General features: G+C 37.9%; 1 protein-coding gene across 1 annotated transcript in view; it reads left to right on the forward strand.

Annotated features, from left to right (window-relative positions):
* Positions 1–6,297: 6,297 nt before the first annotated feature.
* Positions 6,298–25,557, forward strand: part of LOC138841619 (zinc finger protein 182-like) — a 38,658-nt gene continuing 19,398 nt past the window's right edge. Inside the window, exons 1-4 of the mRNA XM_070042395.1 lie at positions 6,298–6,447; positions 6,760–7,091; positions 7,221–7,401; positions 22,274–22,375. Coding sequence (XP_069898496.1) covers positions 6,298–6,447; positions 6,760–7,091; positions 7,221–7,401; positions 22,274–22,375 — 765 coding nt within the window. The remainder of the gene's footprint in view (positions 6,448–6,759; positions 7,092–7,220; positions 7,402–22,273; positions 22,376–25,557) is intronic.

Raw genomic sequence — 25,557 nt, forward strand, 5'->3', positions numbered from 1 at the left:
TTTAAAATTATTTTTCTTTTGCCAAAAGACCAAGTAAAATATTTGTTAAACATGTCTAAAATGCTACAAATAGCATTAGTAAATTTTACTGGGCAATTTTCCTATCATTTTCCCAAAGGTAGATTGTGGGATTGCTTGCTTAAACAACAAATTGTCATTAATGATATAATTACCAAGGCCCCTATTCCCACTGCTCTTACTGTTTTTACAGATGGCTCCAAAACAAAACATGCTTATTGGACAACAAATAAATATTGAGTACAAACAACTACTTTAACATCAGTTCAACAAAATGAACTTTTGCTATTATTAAGGTGTTACAAGATTTTGTGGGAGATATTAATATTGTTACTGATTCTGCCTATGCTGTAGGAGTTGTGACTAATATAGTCACTGCTGTTACTTAGTCATCTAAACCTCGCTAAACCAATTATTTGAACAATTACAAGCATTACTATAACAATGTAATTCCAAAGTGTTTGGAACTCAAATTAGGGCTCACTCTTCGTTACCTGGTTACCTTGTATATGGCAATAATCAGGTTGATAAATTAGTTAGTTTTGCTTCTGCTGAACAGGATCATGCTCATTTACATACAAATGCTGGCCATTTACATATGCATTATAAAATACCTTATTCTCAAGCTAAACAAATTATAAAAAGGTGTCCTATCTGCAGACCAATGCATTTGAGAGTTGTACCTGCTGGAGTAAATCCTCGAGGATTATAACCTAATGAGCTCTGACAAATGGATATAACCCATGTACAAGCCTTTGGCCGTTTTTCCTTTGTACATGTTACAATAGATACTTATTCTAAATTTGTTTGGGCTTCTGCCCTGACGGGAAAAACTGTTAACCATGTAATAGAACACTTATTGGAGGCTTTTGCTATTATGGGAGTGCCTGCCAAAATAAAGACTAATAATGGACCAGCCTATAAAAGTATTAAATTTAAAAGATTTTGTAAACTTTATGATGTGGTACATATTACAGGAATAGAATATAACCCCCAAGGACAAGCCATTATTGAACGAGTTCATGGCACACTAAAACAACAAATTAAAAAATGAAAAAGGAGGAAAAGGTTGGATGAAGGTATGGGTATTTTGTGGTTTTCCATGCAAAATCCTAAAACAATTTTACATCAAGCTCTTTTTGTTCTTAATTTTTTAAACTTACCACAAGGAGATATTTTAAGTAGAGCTGAGCGCCATTTTGAACAAATTTCTGAAAAACCTTATTTAAATGCTCCCGTATGGATTTAGATTGCATTGGATGCAGAATGGCAACCAGGCACATTATTACATAAGGGGCGAGGGTATGGTTTTGTGTCTACACAGGATGGCAAACAATACTGGCTTCCTGCACAATGGATACAGACGCGACCCAGTGAGGACAGCCCCGTATCCTGCAAAGAATCAGCCACCCGTTCCGGAAGAAGAAATCCCTGTGCAGGCCATGGCTCACTTGGCTGTGGGACGACGTCGCCATCAGCGTCAGTTGGCAGTCCCGCTGCCCACCTGGGGGCAGGTTAAAAAGTTGACTGGAGAAGGACAAAAGATGTTACAATGTACTGGTAAACCTGTCATGGCTGAGAACTTGTTCCTGGCCATGTGTGCCATGCTTACTGTAAACTCTGTCCATGCTAATGCTAATGTAAGTTATTGGGCCTTTGTTCCTAACCCTCCTTTATTGGAACCTGTTGTTTGGGGAGACATGGATATAACTGTCTATTCTGTTCCTGCTATTTTATCTTCTCCATGGAATAATTTGACATTTTACAATGAGGATGATGGTAGCTTTTTAAATTTTACTTACTATACTTATTCCTTGCCTGTTTGTTTGGGGCCTCCTCCATGTTTAGTTATGAATTGGCAACATTGGGTTTTACCTGGGAAACACACTTCCAATTCTAGAACACAGCTACAGTGATTAACTACTTGGTCCATTAATAGTAGCTGGGAAAGTGTCACCTTTGATGGTGAATTATCCTTACCTATGTGCCCTGATTTTACTTATATTGATTTGAAACATCAGCCTTTTGTGTGGCAAGAGTGCAGAGGAACATTTGGAAAAATGTTCAATAATTTCATTGATTGGGGACCTTTTGGACAGTTTATTAACACATGTTCAGAATGGAATATTACCAGATGTGATTTATCAAATGTTACTAGGATGCCAGATGCCATTAATGGATCGCTTACTGGAGCTCAATTGATGGCCTGGGGAGATGGAGGCATTGCAGATGTTCGATGGACTTTCATGGCTGCACCCACTGCTGCTCAGACTCATCTTTGGAAGGTCGCAGAGGCGCTGACCCATGATGCTATCAAATTGATCGTTTTCGAGGACAGCGAACTCTGCGTCCACTTATAATTTTACTTTGTATAAATCTTATAATGTAACTGCTTGTGTACCCCTTCCTTATGTATTTTTGGTGGGAAACTTTACATTTTCTCCTACTATTTCTTGTTTCAATTGTCGCCTATATTCTTGTGTTAATTCCTCTCTTAATTTTAATGCAGTGATAGTATTATGATTTTACAACAAAGAACTTATATTTGGCTACCTGTTAAATTAGGAAGAGAATGGTCCTAAAATCCTTTGGATAGTGTTGTTATTTAATTTTTTACCAAACTACTAAAATGTACAAAACGTATGATTGGAGCCATTGTGGCTGTGATTTTAAGCTTAATTGTTATTACCACTGTTGCTGCAGTGTCTGGAATTGCCCTGCACACTTCCTTACAAACTAAACATTTTGTGGAAGAATGGCAATGGGATTCACATGAATTGTGGGTCTCACAGGTAGAAATTGATGCTCAATGACAAACACAGATTAATATTCTTAAACAGACAGTGGGATGGTTAGGAAAAAAATTATTGGTTGTGAAAAAACAGTTATTGTTAAAATGTGATTGAAATTCGACTACCTTTTGCATTACTAATGTAAAATATAATGAATCTATACATGATTGGAATGTAATACAGCAGTATTTATCTGGAAATTCTACTGCTGCTCAATTGATCGCTCAGTTACAATTTAATATACATGATATTGTTGGTAAACAATTTGCAAATGATGATGCTTCTAATATTGCTGATACATTCATTAAACAGTTGGAAGGATTGGATCCGAAAGGAATACTACAAAGCATTTCACATACTGCTAATGGTATGGGAATTATGTTATTATTCTGTTTGCCCTTGTGCTGTTATATTTGATTTTTATGAAACCAATGCAAGCTTCTATGATAACCCTGTGGAAAGCTTTACTTTTAAAACAAAAGAAAAAAGAAGGAAATTGTGAAGACTCAGGGTCTGTGTTGAAGGAGCAGAATGATGCAGGCTCCAGCCTCAGGATTATCTGAGGACTGTGTTTGGGATTAGGAAAGCTAGAGAGGGAAAACGTTCTCTCTCCCTATCTCCAGACACCTCACAGACTCCTGAAAGCTGAGGAAGTGGCTCTTCTGCTTGCTTAAGCATAGATGAACAGCTGGTCAAGCATTTTCCTGAGATTGGAGAAGTGGTTTGAGCTTGCTCTAAAATAATTTAGATAATAATATACCTAGACATTGCCTCATAGGTCAAGTAAAAATGTATCTGTTGAAATTTTTGTGTGAATGTCTTCTGACCAAATCTTGGCAAAGATTATGCTTGCTTGTCTTTTAATACCCACTAACAATAAAGCACAGCATGCAATGGCAATTGCTGTTTACATGCTGTATCCCCTGTGTCCTGGTGATTTTGTGACCCTTACCCAGGGACCCCAATGCACTAGACATTGACAAAAATCTCTGCAGGAACTCTTCTCAAATTGAATGTGTAGGCCTAATCTTTCCAGGCTCATTGGTTCAACTATAGTCCGGCAACTTCTCAGGCTGAGCAGGAAGGATCATTCAAGCTCAGGAGATAAAGGCCATTCTAGGTAACATAGGAAGACTGAGTCTCAAAGAAACACAAGTAGCAATGTAGCAGTTCTTTACCAGAGGCTCTGGATGTGATTCCCAGTACTAAAAAACCAAAACTAATCTAATGCATACCATTTTTAAACTAATGATACATCTCTTTTAATGCAGAGAACCCAATTTCCAATTTTTCTTTCTAATCACCAAATATGAATCTGCAATTTTATAAAACTGCTAAATTACTGTAGAGGAAGAGTATGCTTAGTTTCCGAGCTCTGTGAAGATTTGTGAGTGTAGAAAGCAATTTTAGGGTATTTCTTACCTCATTCCAATGACATCAAAGACATGTCGCTAGTGTTCATTGATTTGCTAAGCTGGTCATTCACCTTGAGAGTGGTAATATTGCTACTGGCCTTAGCAATTGATATCCCATTTTCTTCAACTGGGACTTGATTGCACTGAGCAGGATTGTTTCCTTCATGCAGTCCTGCAAGAGGAATTAAAAACAGGAAGATGCATTATTTCCTCAATTCTTTTTTTCAATTTTTCAATTCCAGCCCCACAAATGCATTTTTTCTTTACCAACAAATGGGTCCATGCCTCTTAATGATTTTTGTAATTGAAAAATTCTCATCGTCCTATGACTTAACACAATTTTATAGGGAAAGGCTAAAAACTGAAGAAAGACCCTTTAAACATATTTGCAATGTGTGTTAGTTGTTACTTTCTTAATGCAACAGCCTCTCTAATTTCTCTCCATCCTAACTTACTTGAGAACCTACAAATGGATGGAACCCAGTTTAATTAACTATAAGAACATGAGTCTTATTATTTATACTACATCTGGGGCCTAGTGACCACAGAAGATCTTTTGGTAAAGTATTAACACTGCATAGATAGTGAAGCAAAAGCGATTTTTTTATTACATAAAAACGTCTCCAAGTTTTACAGAGAGAAGCAAAAGTACCAAATGTAGCACCAGCGACACAGCCAAACCTGTTTAAAAGGTTTGGTAGAATGTCTATCCATAGAAAATCAAGCTTTTTGTTTCCATTCCTCTAACACACATTTTAGCCTTGACCACTATGGCCTTTCAGGACCCAGTTTCCCAATTAACCTCACAATGCCTTACAGACTCCTTTACCTAAACTTTTACAGAATGTTCCAAGTATTCCAAACATTTTCTTTTGTATAAAACTTGAATAAAGAACTTCAGAGGACTTTTCATAATAAGATGATGAAGTGCATTGTCATTTGAATTTTAGGATGTTTTTTTAGGTTAAGATTGGCTTTAGGCCTTGGAATCGGTGCCTGGGAGATGTCCATGAGCATTTTCTTCTCAGGCTAGAGCTCTAGCATTTTCAACCACAGTGCCACTTCCATTGAATGGTGTGTTCTTTAAAATCTTTAAGACTACTTGAAGCCTTCAATTTTCTTCATCTCATCACTGACTTAAACTGCCTATCATTCTAATCAGGATTCTATCCTTGGTAGCAGTTAGCAGCTGAATACTCCTGCCATCTGTGTTCAAGGAGCTGATTGGATCACTCTAAAAAAGTTAAAAATCTCCAGCTCTTCTAAGTAAAAATCTCATTGTATTTGAACATATATACTAATGTAAGAGCTCCCCCACTTAGAGTTGCCCAGTAAGATTCCTGCTGTTAGACTCACATTGGCTGTTGGTCAAGCAAGTCCAGAAGCTTCCTACAACTGACAGATAACACTTGTCACCATCAATGTAGCAAACGCTGAGCTCTACAACAGCCCATCCCTGTAATTACTGTACCTGCTAAAGGTGATTTTCAATAAGTTCCTTAAGAGTGTGCAAAGTTGCAGCAGCCAGTGTTGTGGGAAACAAGGCATGTTTCTGTTAAGCATGTTGCTGCTTACCAAACTTCAGAATGTAAAGGAACAATGGAAGCGCAAGGATTCCACTGAAAAGTGCCTCAAGAAAATTAAACTCCTTTCCAACACTGGCATTTGGGACATTGCAGCCTCCTGTGGGCAGGTGACTGATTTCCTCACAGGAGAGGCCCTCCCATGTTCTGTTCAAATGTGCTATCTGTTCCTTTGCCACTATTCCTCTAGAATGTGCTGCTCAGGTTGTTCTTCACAGTTTGAAGTTCTTTCAAATTCAGAGTCCAGTGAAACAATAACTTCTGTATTTCCTTGAACACAAGAACGGGGGTTTAGGAAGAAGAGTTGAAGAAGATGGCAGCACTCACACATGTAGTCCAACTATGTGTGTCTGACTAAAAGAAGATCTAGGGGCCAGCCACACTTCACTTCAAGAGATCTACTCCAATCAAACTCTAAATATGTGGACACTTTTCCTACTACAAGAGGACTATCCCAGCAGGAAAATAAGGAAAGCAAAAAGAGAAAGAATGAATGGGACCCCTGTGGAGCAGCTGCACCATGGAGCTCCTCAAGCTAATCTGGAACTGTCTATGCACTTGAAGAAGAGCACCCAAACACTGAAAGCCCTCAACACCAGACCTGCAGAAAGTAAGAAGGAATCTGGTGAAGACTTCCAGGTAGGCAATTGGCCCCCACTCCAACATGCCCTCTCAGAACTACTACAGGGAAGGAGGGAATTCAGTAATCCCACCAATACAATTGCCAGAAATTGGCACCACCGGGTAAGCCCCTAAATTCAGCCCATACTTGCAGCACCTGCAGCATCCCTGTGGACACCCACTAACCCCTCACATGGCCCCCAGGAAACCAAAGCCCCATAAATCCCTTGCTCCTTGGGTGGACCGACCTGCCAACTGGACGCTCTGCTGGGACCTGCTTCCTCCCTGCCACCAAAAGGTGCTGAATCCTGGCTCTGACTGCCACTGCAGCATCATGCTGCTGTGGGTACTGCTGCTGACATGGATCACGGCAACAGGCAGCCACCCCCAAGGCTGCACCCCCACATGACACAGCCTCTGTTGCAGACCAGCATGGCCCCTGTTGCCCACACCAGGCCACCAAACCAAGCTCCACCAAGTCCTCACACCACCAGGACTCTGCACGCCACACATGAGACCCTTCAGCTGCAGCAGATGCCACCCCCACCTGGACTTGCCAACACCCAGACCCTCCAACTGAGAACCTGCCAACTCTGTTCTGGAAACCAGAGCACAGACCCAGACTCTGTGCTCCAGTGCACCACCAGCTATAGACGTTGTGAGTAACCCAACTGGGTCCACTCCCTTGGTGTGGCAAATTTCTGTGGGACCCCAAAGCCCTCTGACCCAAGTGCCCTTTATAAAGGGAGGGATCACATGAGAGCAGAACATAGACATACTCTGTTTTTAAGGCTCCTCTGGCTACCTGGGACATCCTGGGAACACAGCTCCAGGCCTGTGATAGCAGTCTACAAGCCTGAAACTCCAAAACTCCCTGCCACCAGGACTGAGAGTGGGACTCTAGACAGCAGGCATCCTCCCTTGTCAAAAGGCCATCTGTTCCCAACCAAGCCACAAGGCAAGTGGACTACTGTAAAGCATACAAGTTCAATCAAGAATTGACTTTGAGGATTTTGTAAAGACTCAAGCTCCTACAAACAGCCTGAAAAAACCTCTCTTTAGGTCTGTTTTTGTATTTGTTTTGTTTTGTTTGTATCTATGTATGATTGTTTGTTGTTTGTTTTTATTTGTGTATTGTGTTTTAGGATTTGCTATTTCACTTAAATCTTCTATTTTTCATTATTATTTAGTATTTTCTCTGACTTTTCATCTTTTAATTTATATTTTTTTTCCTCTCTCCTTTTCATTTCTCTCCACATTATACTACTGCATTAGGGATACCATTTCTACTTATATACACAAAGTAAGATCTCATCCTAAGTGTGTAAACAATAATTACCAGTGATAGATGAAGTGTTTTTTCCAATACTATTTGAATAAAACTTTTTCAAATCTCAGCAAGTCTCTCCAATACACTTGTATACAAACTTCTTTTCTATCTTCATCTAGGTCTCTAAGCTATTCCCTACATAACCTTTCTTTGAATTATTTTCTCTCTCTTACACTTGGAAACAAGGTCTCTATTCTCCTCTTACTGCATATGCTTCTCCCTTTATGATGAAAGCTCTTGAAAAACTTGGAATCCATGGAACATTCCTCAATATAATAAAGACAGTTTATGACAAAACTACAATCAGCAATATACTTACTGGGAGAAAGTTAAAGCCATTTCCTCTAAATTCAGGAAGGAGGCAAGGGTGTTTACTCACTCTTACCCTTCTTCAACGTAGTATTAGAATGCCTAGCTAGGGCAGTAAGACAAGATGTAATAATAAAAGGATCCAAATTGGGAAAGATGAAGTAATACTCTCCCTCTTTGCAAATGACATTATGTTGCATTTAAAGTACCCCATGGACTCCACTCCCAAGTTACTTGAGCTCACCGGAAACCTTGCCAAAGTAATAGGGTATAAAATTAACCCTTAGAAATCAATGGCTTTCCTGTATGCCAATAAAGAGAAGATGCGGCTGAAATTAGGAAAGCAAGCTGTTTTGTAATAGCCCCCCCCCAATGCAATACTTAGGAGTTAACATAACAAAAGAGGTGAAGGACCTCTATGAAAAAAACTTTAAAAACATGAAGTAAATTAAAGCAGAACTAAGCAAGTGGAAAAACTCCCCTGTTCTTGGATTGGGAGAACTATCATCTTGAAAATGGCAATACTGCCAAAGGCTATCTACAAATTCAAAGTGATATAGCTCTCAATACCTAATCTCATTCTTCAATCAAATAGAAGAAGCAATCCAAAAATTCATATGAAATAATAAAAGACCCCAAAAAACAAACAGAATCCTTAGCAGAAAGAAGAGCACTGGAGGAATATCAATTCCAACTTTCGAACTTTACTACAAACCATAGTGATCAAATCTGCTTGATACTGGCACAAGAATAGACCTGAGGACCAGAAATGAACCCACAGATCTATAGCCACCTAATCTTTGAGGAGGGAGCTAAAGAACTACAATGGAAGAAAGACAGCCATTTCAGTAAATGGTGCTAACAAAATTGAATAATCACCTGTAGAAAACTTAAGATAGAACTGTATATATCACCCTGCAACAGAATCAACTCTATAGGAATAAAAGACCTGGAAATGAAAGCACACACCCTGAAAACATTACAGGAAGGAACAGGAGAAAATCTAGGGCTTCTAAGCACAGGCTGAAATTTTCTTAATAGAGACCCAGAAAAACAATAAATCAAAGAAAGGTTGGACAAATGGGATTACATGAGACTACGGAGCTTCTACATGCAGCAAGATGAATAGAAAGCCCATGGATTGGGATAAGATCTTCACTAGTCATACAGTAGACAAGGGTCTCATATCTAAAATATACTTAGAACTCAAAAAAGTTAAATCCCTCAACAGCAAATCCTCAAAGAAACAACTGCCCGATAAATAAGTGGGCTAAAGACTTAAAGAGAAACTTCTCTAAAGAGGACATAGATAAGATGATGTTAAGCAAAATGAACCCCAAAATAGGGACACAAGTGGTTTTTCTTCATTGCTATTGTTTCTAATGTATTTACAAGGTATCATGTGACTTTTTTGTTGCTTTGTATGTCCCTCCCCCATATTATAACCTCTCTTTTCACTGTATTTGATGTTAGTATAATTTATTATCTGCTTCCTCGTCTCATATTTATTTCTTATTTTGCTTCTGTGTAATCTGCAAACCTCCATTTCACTGTAAATCACCTCTCATATAACATGCAGGTATTCTCCTATACAATGTGAACCACCTCTATTACAAATTAAATCTGATGTATATAGTTGTTATACTGGATTGTTCATAGGATAAAAATAAGACTGCATGCTCAATACAGGTGCTATACTTTTTCAAACATTTGTTTCTATGTTCCATTGAATTTGTGCAACTCAAAATATGGAAGGCCTGCAAGATTTTTTTGGAAAGGATATTATAAAGTCGTTATAATCTAGTTGGTAATTTGATTGAAAATTTACTTTATAAAGAAATAACCAGAGATTTTTATGTAAAAAACAAAGGCCATTCTCAGGCTGAAGCATAGAGCTTCAGAAGAAGTACCATGTGCAGGAAAATGGTTATACTATTGAACTTCAAGCACACAAATTTCCTACCCTTTCACATTCTTTGCTAGGTACACATAGTAAATTAACTTGCTGGAGGTACTTCGCTGTACTTTTACTAAGAACATTAAAATTTTACAGTATTCTCACAGTAGCTCTATCTGGCATAATATAGTTACTTTTCAATAGAATAATCATATTTATAACCTAAATCTATTCCCCTTTTAAGTGTTTTTGTAGAATTAATTCTTTGAACTCAAGCCTTCATATTTGCCAGGCAAGTACAATATTAATTGATCTATATGCCCAGTTAATGTATTTTGTTTTTAATACACTTATATGTTTGCATATTGAAGTTTCATGCTTATGAATCATGAATATTGTGCTATGTTTTCCTTCCACAAGAGGAATTATATACAATATGTATTCTATACATTCTTTTACCTACACATTTACCATTTTAATAATCTTGTCCTCTATGTAGATATAAGTTGTCAATTTTTTTCACTTGAAGCAGGATAATTTATTGTAACACTTAAAATGAAGATGTATTGATGAAGCATTCTCTTTCCCTAGAAATACCTTCAATGTATTTTGTTAGAAGAGGCCCTTTCCCCACTGGATTGTATATTGAAGTCTATTTTCTTTCAACACTTTACAGATATATTTTCATTTTTGTGTGTTATGCATCATTCACCTCTGATATTTTCAAGCATGACTGTATTGGAGGGATTGTTGGCCATTGTTCATTTGTAATGGATTTCATTTTGGGAATAAAAAATCTTTCCTTTTAAGCACTGAACAAGAAATTAGTGCCATATTTTATTGCAATTGTTAAAACTTTTCTTCTATTTTTTTTTAGATCATGTCCCTCTTCATATTTTTTACTCTATCCTTCTTGTGGTGGTCATGTTTCACATTTTTGGGGGTTTTTCTTGAAAGTTCCTCAAGCCTCTATCTATTTACATTCATCCTAACCTTAAGGCCTATTAAAATGCAAAGCTGGTTAAGAAATATTTTATACTAATAAATATATAATTGGTATTATAGGAAGTAGGCGATGTTCATGAAAGTTCATGCTAGCAGTTCTTTTTTACTTATGAAGGAAGCATCTGGCTATCTATGACCACACTTTTATATCTAGAAATTTAAAAACAAAAATGATTAACATAGGATGTTATCTTATGAGAACTAGGTCAAAATAGCTGTAAGATCTCAGATATTCTGTTTACCAGGTTGCTCCAAATCTTTCTCATTTCTCACTGGCTTGATGATTGACTTTCCCTCAGCATTGGTTTAAACATTGAAGGTTGTGTGGCTTGAACTCAGTTCTTTTTCTCCAGGCTAACATTCTATTAGTTTGAGCCTAGCTGCACTTCCAGTTTATGAGTGCTTAATTTGAATAAGTGTCTCATGGAGACTTTACTGGCATTACTGGCTTCAAAATGAAAGCCTCAGGCATCAGACTTTGAAGCAGCCTGTACTACAGGCATGAACCACTGCACGCACACACACACACACAAACACACACACACACATATATATATATACATACATATATATACATATACATACACACACTACACACACACACACACACACACACACACACATATATATATATATATATATATAGTGGGTATATATATATAGTGGGATGTTAGAACTGAAGAGATGTGGGTATAAAACCTTACCCTAAGGTGACAGGCAAAGGCTTGTATTAAAAAAAGGTACGATCTCCAAAATTAGAAAATACTCTTCTCGTAATGTTTGAGAAGTAGAGTAGCATAATATGTATTATTTTAAGGGGAAAAAAACAACACAAAGCAGCTATTCCCTTAAGATTAAGCAAAACAATATTTCAGAAAAAAACCAAGAATACTAAATACGACAATACGCAGCCTAAAATGCTAGCATTAAATAGTTTGACACAACATGAGCAATAGGTCCCCACTCTTTCTTATTAACAGGGCACTGTGTTTCTAAACTTCATTTAATTGTCAAGCTGGAGCAAGATGAAAAGCCATATATGGGAGAAGCCTCAGACTAGAATTTCACAGGTCTAATAATAACAGATACTGGAGGGGTGTGGACAGTAGGGAACCTTACTGCATTGTTAGTGGGAGTGTAAACTTGTTCAACCACTTTGGAAAGCAGTATGGAGGTTCCTCAAAAGATTCCACATAGTGTTCGCCTATGACCGAGCAAACCCACTTTTGGGCATTTACCCAAATGATCACAAACAAGAACACACTAAAGTTCCCAGCACCAGTATATTTATTGCTGCATTATTTTTTTTAATTTAATTTTATTTTATTTGAGAACATACTGTACAGAGGGGCTACAATTACATGGGCAGGATAATGCATACATTTCTTACCAAGCATTGCAGCCTCCTCCTTTGTTTACCCTTCACCTCCCTTCCCAGCCTCCCCCCTCCCCCCACCCAATTATACCCCCTTCCCTTATTGTTGCATTATTTACCATAGCTAAGATATGGAACCAACCCACATGCCCCTCAGTAGACGAATGGCTCAAGAAAATGTGGTATATATGCACAATGGAATTCTATGCCTTTATCAGAAAGAATGACATTGCCCCATTTCTTAGGAAATGGAAAGACTTAGAAAAAATTATATTAAGTGAAGTAAGCCAGGCCCAAAGAAATATAGGCCCAATGGTTTCCCTTATTTGCAATAACTATGTGTGAGTCAAGCAGAAAAAGTCAGATAAGTTGATGTTAGGGAAATGAAACCCAAGATAAGTATTCAATATTTTTTCTTTCATGTGATTGTTTCCTAACATATTTATAAGATTATTTCTTTGTTCCTTTGTATGCCCCTCCCCCATGGTATAAACCCTGCCTACACTGTATTTGATGTTGGTATAATTTGTGGAGTGGAAGGGAGAAAACAACTCATTTAAATAAGGATACAGTTGTACCCATTGCAACAATGAGATGTACAAGTTGTTATGTCTAAAAATGAACTTTACAACTTTGGTTGGGGAGACTGGGAGGGGAGAGGGTTGGGTAGGATGGCCGGTGGTAGGGATGGGAAGGGACGGGAATGGGAAACAATGGAGGAGGCAACAATGCTTGATAAGAAATGTACTCATTATCTTGCCCATGTAATGGTAATCCCTCTGTACAGTATTTTCACAATAAAAAAAAAAGAATTTCACAGGTGAGTCAAGGCAAGTTCCATAGCGATCTTGGATCCAGAACTGAGTTGGTAAGTTCATCATGCTCTGTACTGACCAATAATATTCCTAATTCCCCTGAGTCCCATGTGTTGCAGAGAACTAGGTGATTCTTTGTGTTAGATTTGTGAATCAAAAATGCATGTAGATACATACTGAACTGTGAATGGCAATAAAGTTAAAGTTAGCAATTCTTTCTCGGTGTGGAAATTGTTCTGACAAAAAAGAAAATTAGAAATGTCGAAAATGAGATTTCATTTTCTTTGAAACTAGGACAAGGCAGGTATACGATATGAATATATCAGGACTTCTATCCTCTGATAATGATAAGGTGGGGAGTCGCCAGGATACAGAATCAAAGTTTTAGTCTAGAGAGAATGATTAACTAGGTGGTGAGCTGGAGAATCTTTGAGCTTCCATGGGTTTGAGGGGCAGGAGTAAATTTTGATGAAACTTGGTCTAAAAAGTAGAGAAACAAATTTTAAAATTACTAAGATACTTAAAATAATTCATTGTGGGAAGTTAGAACCGAAGAGATGTGTGTATAAAACCTTACCCTCAGGTGACAGGCAAAAGGCTTGTATAAAAAAAAGGTATGATCTCCAAAATTAGAAAATACTCTTCTCCTAATATTTAAGATGTAGAGTAGCATAATATATATTATTTTAAGGAAAAAAACATAAAGCAGCTAGTCCCCTAAGATCAAGCAAAGCAATACTTCAGAAAAAAGCCAAGAATACTACATATGACCATATGCAGCCTAAAATGCTAGCAGTAAATACTTTAGTAATTTGTGTAAATAATTCCTCTGATATAAAAAAGACAAGAGAACTGAAGCAGAAAAAAAAATTCCATCATAAAATATTAGTATTAGTTTCTTAATCAATACATTATGGAGAAAGAAATATATCTCTCATAAATCAATACCTATTTTAGTACTTTAAAATCACTAACAGTATGGGAAAGTATCTTTACCTTTACAATAAGGATCTCATTTATGTTTTTGTTTTTTTTTTGTTTCATGACTCATTTTAAATGTTCAAGTAATGGAGGATGTGATTACAATGTACCAGGAAGGTTCAGATGAATGTCTGTGTGAAGTGGCTGTCATGAATAGTAACAGAGTGGAGCAAAGAGTGAGATTACTAACAACTTCTAACTTGGCCTCAAAACAGAAGCCAGAGCTGAATAGGAATGACGAGAACTCCTTAAGGGTGAGGAAGGTAGAGTTCATTCAGCATCAGAACATGTTCCCTTATTGCGAGCCTGGTGAGATGCCTGCTACATATATGCCTGGTCTGTCTCCTATAGATAAACAATTCATTACACATTTGGAGCCTTTTAGTCAAAATTATGAGAGTACAAATGAGCTTCAGTATTTTGAATATGGAGGAGGGAAGATTTTAAACTCAGAGACCATATTCTTTCCACATAATTGGGTTTGTGTCAGAGATCCTGCTTATAACCATAATGAATATAGAGAAGAATATGATAAGTCTGCTCTTCTTGCCCAAGAAATTTGTCAGGGAGGGAGCAAAAGACCTGAAAGCACTATATGTGGAAAAACATTCCACTTAAGGTGTACAGACACTATGAATCAGAAAAGACACACAGGAGAGAATTCTTATACAGGTAGTGAATTAAGAATTCAATCAGTAAGGATTTACACCTTACAAAACCTCAGAGGAAATATCCAGAGAAGCCTGATGAGTGTAAGCAATGTGCAAAATCTATCTCTAAGAAGTCAGAACTGACTTGTCAACCTAAAACACCATGAGAAGAGAAACTCTATGAATATGAAGAATGTAGGAAAATTTCCACTCTGAAGTTAGGTCCCAAAAAGCATCAGATAACTGACACAGAACAGAAACCTTATGAATGTAATGAATGTGGAAAGTATTTCATATGTAAGTCACACCTAACTCTCCATCAGAGAACACATACAGAAGAGAAAACTTATGAATGTAATGCGTGTTCAAAGTCTTCCACCCAAAATTCAGACCTTACAGTTCATCGGAGAACACACACAGGAGAGAAACTATATGAATGTAAAAAATGTGGAAAGTATTTCAGACATAAGTTATAACTTACTGCCCATCAAAGAATACACACAGGAGAAAACCCTAATGAATGTAACAAATGTGGAAAGTGTTTTACTCAGAGGACACACCTTTGTTATCATCAGAGAACACACACAGGAGAGAAATGTTAAAAATGAAATGTGTGTGCAAAGACTTTCACCCAGAAATCAGACCTTACTGTTCATCAGAGTACACACACAGGGGAGAAACCTTATGGATATAATGCATGTGGAAAGTCTTTCATCCAGAAGGCACATCTTAATGTCCATCAGGGAATACACACAGGAGAGAAATCTTATGAATGTACCAAATGTGGAAAGTATTTCCTATGTAAGACACACCTTTCTGTCCATCAGAGAACACACACAGGAGAGAAAACATATGAATGTAAGAAATGTGGCAAGTCCTTCACATGGAGTTCACAGATCATCAGGCATAAAAGAATCCACACAGATGAGAAACCTTAGGAATTTGATAAATATGGAAAATATTTCACCTGGAAGAAAAATCAGCTTTTTATCAGAGAACCCAAACAGGATATATGACTTGTGATTATAGCAAATGTGCAGTCTTTCTCACAGAAGGCATACCTCAGTGTTCAACATTGAATGCACACAGAGAAAAATCTTATGAATAAAATATGTGGAATTTTTTTGAGAAGAAATCATACTTAAATTTTCATCAGCAAATACACAGGAGAGAAACCTTATGAATGTAACAAGTATTCAAAAAGTCCTTCACTAAGAAGACATGAATGGATGAGTATTTATAGAGCACAAACAAGAATGAAAACTTATGGATAATACCAATGTAGAAAATCTTACTTCGAAGTCATACCTCAGTGTTCATCAGAGAAATGAGTCCCATAAGAGAAAAGAAAACTAACAAATATAACAAATATGCAATGACTTTTATTGTGAAGTCAGTCCTCAGTGCATCCAAGAATATAAACAGGAAAGAAAAAGTAAATATAATAAATGTAGACAAATATTTAGCCAGAAGTCATGTCTCTACAGGTTTCAGAGACCTGGAGACATGACAGAATGTCTAGTGAACATTAGAGGAGGTCTTTCAAGTAGAAATCACCCTTCAGTCAGCATTGGAGCACTCACACAAAATGAAACCCAACGTAGGAAAACTTTAGGCAGAAACCTCTGTGATTTATAGAGCAACCCTTTATGGCAGAATTAAACTAGGTGTAATGGAAAACCACCCACTGAGCCAGCATTTCTCATCCTCTCATTGTATTGAGTAGGGATGATGTACCTTCATATTGAAAGGTTGGACAAAAGTGATAGGTATCAATTACTTCCAGGCTTGAGAAATAATTAAGATACTGAAGTTGTTGACTTGTATCATTTACACTAAGGAATGGTTGTTGGAGGAAATTGAACAAACTCTTCTCAGAAATAAGAGCTCTGGACCTTTGAGATTTGACTGAGATCATCCAAAGTGGTTTGGTAGTGATAGATGGGGAAAGGCTATCATGCTTGAAGCCAAGGACATGAGAGCACTGACTTCTCTACTGCTCTTCCACTATATGTGTGGTCCATGCATTATAACACTATTACTATTCCAGTTGAGTTTCTGAATGAAATATATGTTGAAAGATAACACTCCTTGTTTATTACAAAATGTGTACAGGAGTAAAATCTGTCTCATCATCTTTCATCCACAAGTTTATGAAACATTCAGAGAACATGAAAGAGGGGCTGGGAACGTGGCTCAGTGGTAGAGTGCTTGCCTTGCATGCATGAGGCCCTGGGTTTGATTCCTCAGCACCACATAAGCAAAAAGAAAAAAAAACAGAAGTGGTGCTGTGGCTCAAGTGGTAGAGCACTAGCCTTGAGCTGAAGAGCTGAGGGACAGCGCCCAGGCCTAGAGTTCAGGCCCCGCGACCGGACCCCGCCCCCAAAAAAGAAAGAAAACATGAAAGAACCCATATTTGGGAATACATTTTCTTTGTGGGTGGGTAGAAGTCTTGTAGTGTGAACTCAAAGCCTAGGCACTTTCCTTAAGTACTTTTGCTCAAGGCTAAATTGTACCACTTGAATCACATCTCTATTTCTAGTTTCTTTGGTGGGTAAATGAAAACATGATTCAGAAACATTTGGCTTTGGATGAGTAACCCCAAAATGACTTTAGTACTTTTTTTATATTTAATTAATTACTGCGTACACGTCAATTGTGACTAATTCACTTTTAGTTCATTATGATGTTGTTCTGAGTGAGTTATAATAAAACACTAGTGTAGATAATGTGGAGTGCCTGTGTTTTCTCACTGTTATGGAGGCTGAAAGTGAATTTCTCAAGAGTATGAATATCTCTCTACCCTCATTAATATTGCTTTTTCCAGTTCCATGAAGATGGCTGTAACAAATCACAATTATGTTATGGTTTTGCTAAATTTAATTCTGTAGCAATTTAAAAAAGCTAGACTTTCAAAAAAATGAGGAACAAGAGCTAGCAGAATACTTACAGATATCCATGGGATTATAGAGATAAGAAAAAATAGGACTCTGCTAGATATTTTGCAGGGTAAAATACAGGTAAAAATGATCCTTGTGGCTTTCTAATGCATAGGTAGATACATAGAGTTTAAACTTTCAGCCAAGAGGTAAAGGGTGTTGCCCAGTGTTTCAATGAAGCATTTAAATGCAAATTAAACTAACTTTTAAAAAGGGATTAAAAATGGCCTACACTTTGTAAAAATTTGGGAAGTTGTGGATAGTTGCAGGCCTCCCAGACAAAGAAAAGTTTAAAAGGGAAAATTATCCTAACGTTTATTTCAAAGTAGAAAAGATAAATTAGGATCACCAAAATGATTGCTTAACCTAGTTTGCCATTATAGGTTTTTTTATAACAGTTTCCAAAAGGCCCACAATAAAGAACAGAGGACAAGTTTGACACACGTAATTTTGCCCCTTAATAAGTTCCAGGTAAGACCATGGTTATAAATCCACTTCCAATGACCATCATTTGCCTTTAGTTGGAGTAAATATGCCCACAAGTAAAGATTCATTGATCTGAAAACTGGTGTCAAGCCAGGCTTGGCAAAGAAAGGTCCCTGTGAGATTGTCATCTCTAATCTGCCAGCAGAGTGTTCAAAAGCAGAGTTGGTTTGGAGTTCAAAGTGGCAAAGTACTAGCCTTGATCTGGAGAGCTGAGGGACAATGCTCTAACCCTGAGTTCAAGTCCACCAACCATGCCAAGGATGCACTTATCCCAGCATAGACAAAGGCATTCCTGGAACCCTGAAAATGTTGGTACATGCAGAGGCAGTAAGACACTGCTCCTTGGATGGCAGAGATGATATCAGATCCTGGAGTCACTTGTGCTTGTCTCTTCAAAGCTTGATCAGAGCCTGGAGGTCATGGGAAGATAGTTTGTAGGCATGCTTAATGCCCATGTCGGTCTAACACAGCATGGACTTCCCAGTCATCTAAGATAGTGTGTAGTAAAAGGTAAAGTTGTAAAATATGAGGGATAATTTAAATCCCAATCCCCCTGTATCTGTTCAAAGTTCCAGTTGGCAGTGAGTTTTGAGCTGGCCCAGCCATATTATCTCATCTGTTAAGAAAAGAGAGTTGTGGACTTGAGATTAGGTCCCTATTGAGATCTGACTGCCTACAGAGGCAGGCATTGTTGCAACCACTACAGATCAGGCTACTGAGCCAGCCAGAAAAATGATTTTATAACCCAAAATGTTAAACAAGCTGTGCTGCTGTAGGCAAGAAAGGGTCTGTACATCTGTTAAAGGTTAAATGTTGTATATAAGTGACTTTAAACATGCTTTCCAGAGGCAAGTGGAGGTACTTAGAATGCCAATCAGATGCAGTTTAAAAACATCTACTGAGATTTACTACAAAACTCTGGTAAGTAATTGTTACTTAATTGTTTACAAGTTATAGGTAACCTCAATCTCATTGATTTCCTTGTTGCTTTAATTGGACATAAAAAGGGCTTTTGTGACAAAGACTCCTTTTGCCACAGTTCAAAGCCATCCTGAGCACAAAGAATCTCTCTAAAACTCAGTATCCCAGCTAATCAGCCAAGCACCAGTCTGGAGGCATGGCTCAAGGAATCTCACCTCCAAGGAACTCTCTTAGGTGGTAGAGCACTAGCCTTGCAGAAGTGCTCAGAGAGACTACCCAGACCTTGAGTTCAAACCCAGTCAATGTCAACTAGGACAAGCTCTCCCAGCAACAGACACTGAGACACTGCACTCCCTTCCCTTCCCCTCCCTCCTCCCTCCCCCACACCATCTAGGACAAAATTAGCCCTGAAAATGGAAAACCATGGAGAGCAGTAAGAGGAGATAACATCCTAAATGGAGTCACTTTAGGCTTTCCATTTCAAAATTAATCAGAGCTGGATGAACAAGAGAAATAGTTGCTTGCCCACCTAATGTCCATACCTGTCTATCTTCTAACTGGACAGAAAGTTCCAGTCTTGCTTTTGCTACTTGCTATTTGTATTTATAGTAGCCTCTGACTGGTATTCCCAACTAGTCCATTATCTTCTCCCCTACCTAGTTGTGCAAAAGACACTAGACATCCCCTTTCTCCCTACTGCCCTGAGTATGGGCTAATGCTTCAAATATAACTTTTCATGGCAAATATGTGTTCTTCTTTGCCATTCATGTTAATTGACCTTGTTACCTTGTCATCTTTTGGCCTGATGTATCCAAAAGTCTCCTTTAACAGGATAACAGCCCCCACCCAGGGCAACACCTAGGAGCAAATCATGGCTATACTGTTACTACAGGCAACTGGAGACATCATTTACATTGCCCTGCTGGACTCTAATGACCCCAGCTCCAGTGACTCCTTCACTTCTCCAGCAGGAAGTAGCCGAAAGAGCCCATGACACCTGTTGACTCTGGTACCTTTAAATATCTCTGCTACCTCCCTCCTCAGGCTACTATAATCCTAAAGTGGAAAAAGTCTTACCTCCCCCCTCCAGGATCCCAGGAGTCAGGTACCATACTTTGTGTCTTCTGGTAATCAAGCCTTCCTGGCTTGTTTCTTTCTTGGGCTGCTAAGAGCAATTTTTGCCTGAACAGCAACTTTGCTTTTTATTCAATGTGTCTTGAATTTTAGATAACTATTTTCATGGAAAAAAAGACCTTTACCAACCAGTCAAGCAGACACTTCTTGGATGGTAACTGTGCGGGCAATAAAGAAGGAGCCCCTGACTACTTTGCCCCTTTACAGAAGAAGTTGCTCAAGAAGAAATAACCTCCATATCCCCCGGCCTGGTTCCCCTATGTATATTAATCAGCAAATTGGGGAATGTAAGCATTATGCCCGCCATTGGTCTTCAGCTCCACCCAGACCTGGGCTCCTTCCAGCTCTGAGCTTCCAGCCATACAGCTGCTCCCTTCTTCTCTCTTCCCAGAACCACCTGAATACCCACCTATCTCACTTCCTGCCACAGACCCTCCTGCTATCTGCATAGGGAAAAACACCATGTGCTCCCTCTACCAGGACATTATGGCCTCTTTAATAAACCTTATAATAATCTTTCTCCTGTGCCTGCCTTCCTATGTGTGGTCCCCTGGGATGAATGTGAAGGATCCTTTCACCTTGTAGATACCCAGTCTCTGCCATAGTCCCTAACTCACTGAGAACCACACAAGCTATTTTCCCTTCATCATCGACTATCCACTGCACTCTCCTGATGACACTGCTTGTGATCACTTCCCCAGGATCCTCCAAATCACAGGGACAAAGTTATCAGTACTCTCTTTCTCTCTCATTATACTCTGAAAACCCATCTAAAATTTCTGGATTTCCATGTCTAACATTCTCTATGTGGACCTCAACACAAAAATATGATGCATTATTTCTGTGTCATGAAATTCTATTACTATATTTACCTTTGCTTTTGTTTATGTTGGTAATTAGCTTTAAACTCATGATGCTTTAATTCTTGGCTTTTATGTTCACGATCTACTCCTTATGCCACACTTCAGATTCTGACATTGTTTTATTTTGTATCATGAGTCCTCTCATCTGATAATGGTAATAAAGTGGTGCCCCCTGTTATATTTTCTCTTCCAAGATGTTTATTAAAACTACATTGGAAAACTATGACATTTTAAATAAAAAATATGTATATATATTTTTGTAGATCATGGGGCATGAACTCTGGGCCTGGGTGCTGTCCTTCAGCTGTTCAGCTCAAGTCTAGGGCTCTACTATTTGATCCACAGCACTGCTTCTGGCTTTTTCTGTTCATGTGATGTTGAGGAATCAAACCCATGGCCTCATGCATGCGAGACAAGCACTCTACCACTGAACCACATTCCAAGCCCTAGAAAAATGTTTTAAAAAGTGGATTCATCACAGAACATTAAATAAAAACTTAGTAATTTAATGGAATTTTCTTGCACATTTAAACAACAGAAAAATATTGCAGAATGTTTTTAAAAGATGAGGAATATAGATTAACTAACATTGAGCATCTCATGTGTAAAAGTAGTGTTCAGAAACTCTGTATGAAGTTAGATCCATATAAATAGTTCAGATTTCCCATTTCTTGGGACTTTAGACAGGAACTTGAGCATGTCCCAACTCTTCACAATTGTGAACTTCTTGGCTCTGAGTGACACTTGGTGTAGAAGGCAAGATTTCATTCATCATATCATCATGGTGTGAGGTCATCCTCGAATGAACACCTGGCACCATACACACTGCCATAGGCCTTATTGTTTCAAAAAATAAATCCCACATTCACACGCTACTACTAGGCCTGGATATGAAACCATTTTAAAATGACAAAAAATGAGCAGCAAGCAAAATGGACTTTAACTGTTGTGAAATTTTCAGGGTGAATTAAGGATATTGGTGACATGGAAAAACAATAAAATTGGATTTGAAGAAGCCCCATGTCTGCAGAGTTGCTGGAGCCTGTGAGCTGTGAGATCTAGGAACAGAGTCTCAGCCTCACCTCTGCTTATGCCACCATCCAGAGACCAATGACCCCTTGTCTTTCCTCCACCTTCAGGACACAGAACATCCAGTCATGGAAAGAAATGACATGGTGCAGAAGGCCGAAATGGCCAAGCAGGCTGAGCGAAATGCTGACATGGCAGCCTGCATCAAGTCTGTAAGTGAGCAAGAAGCTGAATTACCTAATGAGGAAAGGAATCTTCTCTCAGCTGCTTATTGGAGCCCATAGGTCCTCTTGGAGGGTAGTTTCAAGTATTGAGCAAAAGGCAGAAGGTGCTGAGAAAAATCAGAAGATTGTTTGAGAACACAGAAAGAATTGAGAACAAGCTAAGAGATCTGCAATGATATACTGTCTCTTTTGGGAAAGTTTTTGATCCCTAACGCTCCACAAGCAGAGAGCAAAGTCTCCTATTTGAGAATGAAGAAAGACTGCTACCAAGACTGAGGTTGCTGCTGGTGATGACAAGAAAGGAATTGTGAATCAGTCACACCAAGCATACCAAGAAGTTTTTGAGATCAGCAAAAAGGAAATTCAACCAGTGCATCCTATCAGATTGTGTCTGGCCCTTCACTTCTCAGTGTTCTATTATGAGATTCTGAACTCCCCAGAGGAAGTTTCCTTTCTTGAAAACACAGCTTTTGATGAAGTCATTGCTGAACTTTATACTTTATGTGGGTTATGTTACTTCTATTTTAATTTCTGTATTACCATGTGTTTTTTGTTTGTTTGTTTCATATTAGGAGAGTAGAGCCTGTTATCGGTTTTCATCATGAGATGGCCAGTATGATGATGTGGAATTTTTAAATGTTATAAATGTTTGGCATGTGCTTTGGTTCATGGTGACTTCACAAGGGCCAGTGTTGAAACTGATTCCATGTCTAAGCAAAGAAATCTTCCTACATATTGGTTTGTACTGGTGGGAAATAAGAGGGAAATTGTTTCCAGTCACAGTTGTAGTTATTGTGGGTATTATAAAGTTTTGGAGCCCTTGTATGTCTGTGGCTCAAACAATATTCCATGGCTATTCCAAGTGGGAATCATGTATTTCTGTGGAAGAGTCTATTTCAGTGAGCACACCTTTGACTACAGTACCAGAAGTGTGCTTTCAGACAAAGTTGTGACCCAATTAACTCTGGATAAGGGCAGAAACAGTTCACATTCCAATATTTGTGAAGTTACCTGCTGTTTGCTCAAAAATTATTTTTGCTACACATTTTATTTGTATTTCATTGTTTTAGAAAACCTAAGAACTGATGTAAAAGTAAAGGTGTAGTAAAAATGAACTGCTTGGTATTGACTATTCATGTATATTCAGCAAAGCTATAAACAAAAAACCCTATGTTTAGGAAATGGAAAGACTTGGAAAAAATTATATTAAGTGAAGTAAGCCAGGCCCAAAGAAACGTAGGTCCCATGGTTTCCCTTATTTGCAATAACTAGTATATGACTGAGTCAAGCAGAAAAGGCCAGATAAGTTGATGTTAGGGAAATGAACCCTAAGATATGTATTCAAATGCTTTTTTCTTTCAGGTGATTGTTTCTAACAAATTTATAAGATTATTTCTTTGTTGCTTTGTATGTCCCTCCCCCATGGTATACCATCTGCTTTCACTGTATTTGAGGTTGGTATAATTTGTGGAGGGGAAGGGAAAAAAATTGCCTAAATAGGGATACAGGTGGATCCATCGCAACAATGAGATGATATGTGGAAGATGTTATGTGGAAAAATGAACTTTACAACTTTGGTGGGGGGGAAGCAGGATTGGGTTGGGGGATGGGGGGAGGATGGGAAGGGATTGGAAGGGGAAACAAAGGAGGAGGCTACAATGCTTGATAAGAAATGTACTCATTATCTTGTCCATGTTATTGAACCCCTTTGTACAGTATTTTCACAATAAAAAAAACCCTATGTATTTAACTTATTTTTAGATTAATTTTCCTTCTGTGATTTTTTTTCATTTTTGCTATGTGCCTCAAACACATGTGTTGTAAAATAAAACTAATTAACGGGGAAATAAGATGATGGCCTGCTTTGTTGAATGTCTTTTGAAATTTTCATGAACAATCAAGCATAATTGTTAAGAACACATGTATTAAGTTCATTTAAGTGGAATAAAACATTTTTGAATGGACTTTTCAACTACTTTCTCTATTATTTGTCATGTAAATCTTTCTTTTGAGTTTGAATCTCCTCTAAGGAAATTGTACATTATTAGAAAATTGTTTCTTAGTCCCTTTTGGCAAGTAATAGGCTTTTACTGAGTTAAAGTGCAAAGTTTATCATAACAACAAAAATACTAATGTAACTACCAAATACCTCCCATATTCCCCATTCTCCCCTCACCTCAAAAGCAAAAGTGTTTTTTTCTCCCTTGAGGAGTGAAAAATTGGCCCATATGACATTGGATAGCATTAACTGTAAATTCTATGCTTCCTAATCCGTTTTGGTTTTTCAGAATTTCTTGGTACAGTTTGCCTTCGATTTTGGTCATTCTGTTTATCAGGTGCATAGGACTTCCTTCTTTTCTTAAGCCTTCTACCTTGTCACTTGTCTTAGTGGCTGTGTACTTGGGAAATGGCCACATGATCTTTCTGGCTCTACATACTCTGTAAGATCCCTTGTTCCTTTGCTTGCATCCCATACTCTATTTCCAACATCCTCTACTGCAGCACATCTTACCTTAGTTGATGACATTGTGTATCTCTTATAAACTCTATCCCAAATGGTCTGTCTGTCATTTTTGCCATTAAATCTTTCTTCTCGCAATAATGATGAGGCTGTTATACCTAAATCTCATCCTACAGAATATTTCCTTGGTACATAACAGAAAACAGCAAACAAAAATGCCATTTGAAAAGGTGCATTTGTTTTTTCTTACAGAATGTAAGATCCTCTAGAGCAGGCAATATTTTCTGTATGTTCTATTGTGCCTAGTACACTGTAAATGCTCAATAAATACTGATGGTCTGAGGCAAAAAATATCTGCCTTCTTTATTTGAAATACCAGCTATACCAATTACTTGAGTTCGATATAGTTTTAAAATAAAAGTTTGCAGTTATGTCGAAGACAGTCAGACATATAGACATACATTTATGTATATAAACACACATATATTGCTTTGGTGTAAGCAGTAAGATTACATTTGCCTAACATAAAATATAAAATCAATGCTATATATAAATCAGTACAAACTCACCCAGTCAATTGAATCCACCCAGATTCCTTCATAAAACCTGTAAACTTTTCAGCTCTTTTGCACAAGTGTTAGCCCTTCTGACTAATCTCATCTCAAAAGAAGCCATGATGGAAAAGAACCCAAGACCAATATCTGGGCCT

Source organism: Dipodomys merriami, unplaced genomic scaffold, assembly GCF_024711535.1.
Source record: "Dipodomys merriami isolate MVZ:Mamm:240054 unplaced genomic scaffold, mDipMer1.0.p SCAF_323, whole genome shotgun sequence".
Lineage (NCBI taxonomy): Eukaryota > Metazoa > Chordata > Mammalia > Rodentia > Heteromyidae > Dipodomys > Dipodomys merriami.